Consider the following 7,234-nt stretch of genomic DNA (forward strand, 5'->3'; position numbering starts at 1 on the left):
AAGGTTTATTGGACGACATCTTGATTAGGTCGACCACCGATGAGTTTATCTCGCATGGTTGTACTCTTACTTCAGTCCTTTTGTCCTTGTTTATTTCGTAATATGTTTTTTCCAAAGAGGATATAAATCATTGCGCTGACAAATAAAATAGAGTCTCAATTTTTGATTCATATTTGATTTATGTCACTTATATCGTGGTTTTTTCTGTTCTGGTAGTTAAGAACGAATACCAAATAAAATCAACGAAAAAAAAGACTATAATTCAAATTGTCGTTACTATAACCATACAAACGCCACTTTTTATCTTATATAAAAAAAAGAAGGTGCAGAATAAAAAAAATACTGAATTCCGAGGAAAAGTCCGTAATCACATGACAAAATCAAATGACAAAAAACGTCAAACGAACGGACAACAACTGTCATATTCCAGACTTGGTACATGCGTTTTCAAATGTCGAAAATGGTGTACTGAACCTGGTCGTATATCGCTGAACCTCTCACTTTTCCAACAGTCTCGTCAAACAGACATTATACATAAAAGGGACAAAATATGGGTACAGCAGTCTTCACTTTGTTACAACCTTTAAACAAACAATTTTACAAAAAAGCACACAAGCGTCTATCAAATTCAAATATACATTCATTGCTTGACGTGTCTGACGTCAGAAAATTTATATGGCACTAAGGAAGAAATTCCTGAGAGCTTGTTCAAAGCCACTAACAACTTATAAAAAACAATCATACATCTAAGACTAAATTATCAATCAGTACACATTTGACATCCAATGGATTTATTGTAAAGACGTCATAAATGTTCACAGACAAACGTGACCTTGTGAAATGTCATGATACATGTATGGACAGATTCATGTTTATTTGCCACTTTTCAATGAAATAAACAGTACGATGAGAGCAAGACATGAATCAGAATATATTTATCCTTCTGGAGAACATGAAATCAGTATTACTTTGTGTTGCACATATTTAGTTTTATGTGTGAATGATATGTACCCTTCCGGTACACCTGAGATCACCCCTAGTTTTTTGGTGGGTTTCGAGTTGTTTACTCTTTAGTTTTCTATGTTGTGTCATGTGTTCGTTTGTTTGTCTGTTTGTCTTTTTCATATTTAGCCATGGCGTTGTCAGTTATTTTCGATTTATGAGTTTGAATGTCCCTCTGGTATCTTTAGTCCCTCTGGTATGGAATGTTATTTGTCTTTTTCGTTTTAACTACACTTATTTTAACATTGTTACGGGACGAGAATATTGTGTATTTTTAATCTATAATAATGGATACTTAAGTCCTACTTATTATCTTTAAACTAGGTAGAAAGGCTTGTTTGTTAGTCATAATTTTTACATTCAGTCTTTATAAATATTTGAGAAACTCGACGTACTAATGTTTTGTAAATTTCAATAGGATATTGTACTTGTGATGGCCACAACAGAGTCTTTTATTCTAAAGAAACCCACATGCCCTATAATTGAAAGCTAATACCTTGCAAATAAGTAGCACTAAAACAATAATTTGAAGACATTAAGTTCTTTTAAAATTTCATTATTATTACTGTTTATTATTTTACTTTGGTTTCCCTTTTCCTTCACAGTCGCATTTCTGAAATGAAAAAAGAATCTATTAGATTGATTTGAACGTCAAAAACTTGTATTAGCATTTTGAATTGATAAAATCATGTGATCATGACACTACAACAGGATTTTTCATACTTCATACAAATGTGGTCAGTTGTTCAATTTATTTATTCTTTAAAATAAAATGAGAGTACAGAATTGATAATCAATGTTATGTTAAAAGTTATTATGAACTATTTACCAAATTCTTCTTGCAAAGGTATCTCATTTTATAGTCGCATGGATAATCATTCCAGGTTCCCCTGTAGGTTTGGTACTTTAACATATTGAGACAATTTTCCCTTGTCCCGCCATTTGGTTCTCTTTCTCCATTTCCTTTACGCCAGTTAACATAACTAAAGGGAGAATAATCAGCCATCCATATCCAATGTCCTTCTTTCAGATCACTGCCACCAAGCCATAATAGAAATTTTTCATTAAGTTGCAGTTCTGGAAATATATTATATGACATTTTCAAGATTAATATACCAATTGACGATACAGTCGAAAAAAAAGTTGTTGGTTCTTTATTTAAAAAAAAATTGATACGGCAATATGCTGTACATAGATATTACTTAAAATTGTTCTTACATTCGGCAATACATCAAAAAGAGAGAAAAATAATCACACAGTTAACACATTTAGAAATCAAACCGACGTACTTGATATATATAATTCCAGATTTAAAAGATCCTATGAAAGTTACCTTGTAAGAAATAAGTGAAATATCTATTTTATCACGACATTAATCAAACATTGTTCAGAAATGGTCCCGTTTAAACTATTCTCAATATCAAAACAAAAAAATCGAATCTCGATTCTCCCAAATTAGATCAAACAGCGACCAGATAAAAGACAGTGTTACAGTGTTAATCAGAAAAAGCAAACATTATCAATCTGTCAAAAATAAGTAGTTTTTGTGATGTGTCACACATAAAGGCTCCCGTTCGACACAAGTGAACATTGATTGGTTAAATATTTCTCAGTGTGTTTGAATTTGTTTGATAGCCTGTTTGTCTCTAATATTTAATTAACTGTGCATTTGTATTCAGATATCGCAGATCAAATTTATTCGTTCTTTGTGTAATCATACGTTTTTTGATTGAGTTAAGTCTGCTAATTGATATTTTATCGTATGTTTTTATATGTTGTGATGTTATGCTATTGTTTCAGAAAAAGGGAGAAGGTTTGGGCCCATTAAAACGTTTAATCCCGCTGCAAATGTTTGCACCTGTCCTAAGTCAGGAATCTGATGTACAGTAGTTGTCGTTTGTTTATGTAATATATACGTGTTTCTCGTTTCTCGTTTTGTTTATATAGATTAGACCGTTGGTTTTCCCGTTTGAATGGTTTTACACAAGTAATTTTGGGGCCCTTTATAGCTTGTTGTTCGGTGTGAGCCAAGGCTCCGTGTTGAAGGCCGTACTTTAACCTATAATGGTTTAATTTTTAAATTGTTATTTGGATGGAGAGTTGTCTCATTGGCACTCACACCACATCTTCCTATATCTAAGCAACAAAAAGCGGAAACGTCGAATTACTAACCTGACTGTCCTAGCATTGGCTTAACGCAGTCGTATAGGTCATATCAGAATCATAAGAATTGGGAATTGTTGGAGGTGATCGGCCCTTTTGAATTTTTCTAACAAAAACATTATATGTTTGAAAAATGTATTATATATATACCTTTTGTTTTCAAAGATATCCATGCATTTTCATTTGCGTCGTCAATTTTCGCCAGTGTACTTCCGTGTTTATGACAATGTCTCTTGAGAAAGAAAATCAACATCAAATACATTTATACCTATCTGAATATTCTTTTTAGTTTAAGCATGTATATATATGGATGGATTCGAGTAATATACTAAAGTTGGCGCTTCTAAGATATCCTAATTTTAACATTTACTTAAACATAAAATACATGAAAAAAGTTTTAAACGATTCAAAATGAAATTAATGATATGTATCAACAGTTGGCCAATTTAGACCATTTTTTTCGCAACGCCATGGACAGGTTTATATAGCCCGTTACACAAGACAAAATATATTTATTAGGATCTAAAATAGTTTTATGTTTAAAATATTAGTAAAGCAAGTTACAACTATGGTTTTGATTGAATTTATAAGGAGATTTCTAATATTACTATTGATACGGCAATGAAGGAAAAAGTGTTCCTCATCATCTTAAATTAAACACACTTAACACAATCTATGTTCTGTTTGAATTTTCGCATATCGACGTATTTCAGATACCAATATATGGTCAGTTATATATGTACGGTGTAGGTTGAAGTTTTTACATTATTACATTTTGCTAGTAGTCTACCAGTTTTATTTCATTTTTAAAATTATAATAAAGGCAAAGTTTTGAACTGTTATATGGGTATTACCAGACCAGTAGTCAGCGCTTCGGTGTTGACATGAACATCATTTATATGGTCATTTTTATAAATTCCTATTACAAAACCTTGATTTTCTCGAAAAACTGAGGATTTTATTATCCCAGGAATAGATTAACTTAGGCATATTTTGCAGCCTTTTTTAGGAATTTCGGGTCCTCAATGCTCTTCAACTTTGTAATTGTTTAGCGTTACAACTATTTCTATCTGATTGACACTGATGAGTCTAATGTAGACGAAACGCTCGTATGGCGTACCAAATTATAATCCAGGTACCTTTGATAAATATGTGTATGTGATTTTATCATAGTTTTCTTTTACAATATGTTAAATAGTTTATTTTAGTTTAATAGGTTTATCAAAATCAACAACTTCTTCCTTTTCAATATCAAATTCTTTTTCAATGTCCTTTGCCAACGTTTGCCAAGGATATATCCAATCTTCAGACACATACTTGTCGAAAGAGAGTTGTTTCCTGATAATTAACACCTGTCCACTTGTTTAACACATTTTTTAATTTTTCAAAAGTCAAGTATTTATCTATAAAAAGTCAGATAATTTAAATACTACTGTACATAACAAGTATCATATTAACCTGTGCCGCAAACCAGTCAAGTTTATTTAAGCCGAAGAAGTAGCAGTGGTTTCTATATCTAGTCCATCCGTTCTGACAACCACTTGTTTCTATGACTGGACTGACTGTGTGATAAAAATAAACTTAAACAGACTTTTCTACTTAGTAAACATAAATATTAAAAGATAATTCTGCATTGCCGTATCTCAAAATGGAAAATCAAGTCATTTGCAATCCCATGAATATTCGCGACCATCGAGAATCTTCTTTGCACTTTCTTAAGATGAATATTGGTTATGAATATGGTTGCATTTGAATTGGTTATTGCATTTGATTAAATATGTACGTGTGACTCGCTTCTCAATTTTGTTTAAGTACTATATAAATAAAGGCAACAGTAGTATACCGCTGATCAAAACTCATAAATCCATGGACAAAAAACAAAATCGGGGTATCAAACTAAAACCGAGGGAAACGCATTAAATATAAGAGAACAACGACATAACACCGAAACGTAACACACACAGAAACGGACCAAGCATCAGACAAAACACCACGAGAATAAAAAATATAACATGAAAACCAAATACATCAATTTGGGATAGACAAGTACCGTGCCACGTCTTATCTCAATATCTCAAAAATAAGAGAAAACACAAACGACTCAACTTTAAAATGCAACACACACATAAACGAACAATAATATAACTATGACCATCTTCCTGACTTGGTACAGGACACTTTTAAAGGGGAATAAAAGTGGTGGGTTGAACCTGGTTTTGTGGCATGCCAAACCTCGCACTTTAAAGGCAAAGTTAAATATAACATTGAGATGACAACATAATCTATATCTCTATATATTTAAAGGTATATTGTTAACGACAACATTTTTCAATTGATTTGATGGTATGAACGTTGCATTAGATGAGTGCCGGTATAGCAATTAATCCCCTTTTGTGTTTACAAGATCTTATTGAATTTTACAGAGACGATCACAGACATGGCTCTATTTATACATGGTCCATTTTAGTTATAATCAACTCGACTAAACTAAATATTTCAACATACGTTTTAGGCTGTCTTCCAATCCAGTGATCTGATAATTTAGTTGTTGCATACTGTTTCTTATGGTTTTAATAATAGTTTTCTCTTTGGGTGCAAGACATGTCTGTTTACCATTTACAATAAACAAAATAGTGGAAAGCGTCAGTGTGTATAAAATGATCTGATTCATTATCATATAAAACAAGATACCGCTGAAAAATATTATAGAAAGTCTTTCTGTGTGACGATTAGTAGATTGACGTTGTGATAATGAATGTAAACGATTAAATATTGTGTTTTATAGTGTTACAGTTTTATCTCTTTTGTTAAATATAGTTTTACAGTTGATTTAAAACATATAATATGCGATTCTGACTTTTTATTGATTTCAGTTCGGGAAGTGTCATTCAATAATTTAATCCATTACGCTGAAATTCATTTATTTCTGTCTATTAACTTTAAATTTCAAAGTTAGAAAAGCTATGTCGTGACCATAACACATGTGACCATCAATATTTGACAAAAAAAAACAAGAAATTATTTGTTTGCCTATATTGTTTACTATGTTAATTATCTCCATCGAATTTATCAATCACAAAACATGCAGTAAAATAATGATAGGTATGACTGGGTCATAAAAAATCTTTTGTTTTTCCAGGGAAGCATGGACATTGCATTCTTTAAACATTACTGCAAACTCACAAGTAAAGGGGAAACACAATCTTGAAAACACATATACAACTTCGATTGAAACAAGGGATCAAGCTACAAAAATTTCGCACATGTTTCCCCGGGTAAATGTTTTTTGCTCCAAATCTATTTCTAATAAGCTGTTAAAAAGATAAACAACAACTGAACAGTCGAACAAAATAACAAAAACAGTTAATAAAAGAATGACGTACGTCTACTTTATACAATGACTGAGAAGTTTCAATATGACTATCAAGCTTTGAATGTCCAAAGTAGAAAAAGGACTACACACATTTCATCCGATACCAGACAATCTATAACCGATTGTCCAAATTGACAAAAAGACAAATACAAAAAAAAACAGTTTCCACAATAGAACTTAATGATCTAAAGAGCCTGTGTCGCTCAACATCATCTTTATGTGCATAATCGACAACTCTCTAATATCTCAGACGAGAATTCGAATAGAATTCATGAAAAAAATACGTTTGTGATTGGGAGTGTCATTTGGTTATCTATTATATTTTTATCATATAAGGCAAAACCTCAAAATCTTCATCAAAGGGAAATAACTCCAGTTAACAGTCGTCGGACGATTTTCTGCATATTGTCTTAACTGTAGATCGTTTTTTGCTAAAAAATTGTGTTTGTTTAAGTTTTTATCTATCTGTTATAATTATAAGATATGAGGCCAACATATAAAGTAAACAATTGTCCTCAAAGGGTAATAACTCATAAAAGGAGTCGACTTTCGATTTCGACCATGCAAAGCAATTTTAGACTTTCGGTAAATGTATCCTACTTGTATCAGAGGAGAAGATTTTGTAAAAATTAACAAACGACGACGGACGACGGACGCTTAGTGAATAGTTATGCTCACTTACACCTTCGACCTAGA

General features: G+C 31.8%; 1 protein-coding gene across 1 annotated transcript; it reads right to left on the minus strand.

The window, feature by feature from the left end:
* Positions 1-1,579: 1,579 nt before the first annotated feature.
* LOC134706111 (perlucin-like protein) lies at positions 1,580-5,806 on the minus strand. The gene is made up of 5 exons (XM_063564820.1): positions 5,671-5,806; positions 4,624-4,727; positions 3,316-3,397; positions 1,832-2,079; positions 1,580-1,615 (listed from the first exon to the last, which is right to left on the minus strand). The coding sequence occupies exons 1-5, from the start codon at positions 5,717-5,719 to the stop codon at positions 1,580-1,582; spliced, it is 519 nt and encodes a 172-aa protein (XP_063420890.1). The 5' UTR covers positions 5,720-5,806.
* Positions 5,807-7,234: the final 1,428 nt, after the last annotated feature.

The sequence above is a fragment of the Mytilus trossulus genome, chromosome 2, assembly GCF_036588685.1.
Source record: "Mytilus trossulus isolate FHL-02 chromosome 2, PNRI_Mtr1.1.1.hap1, whole genome shotgun sequence".
NCBI lineage: Eukaryota > Metazoa > Mollusca > Bivalvia > Mytilida > Mytilidae > Mytilus > Mytilus trossulus.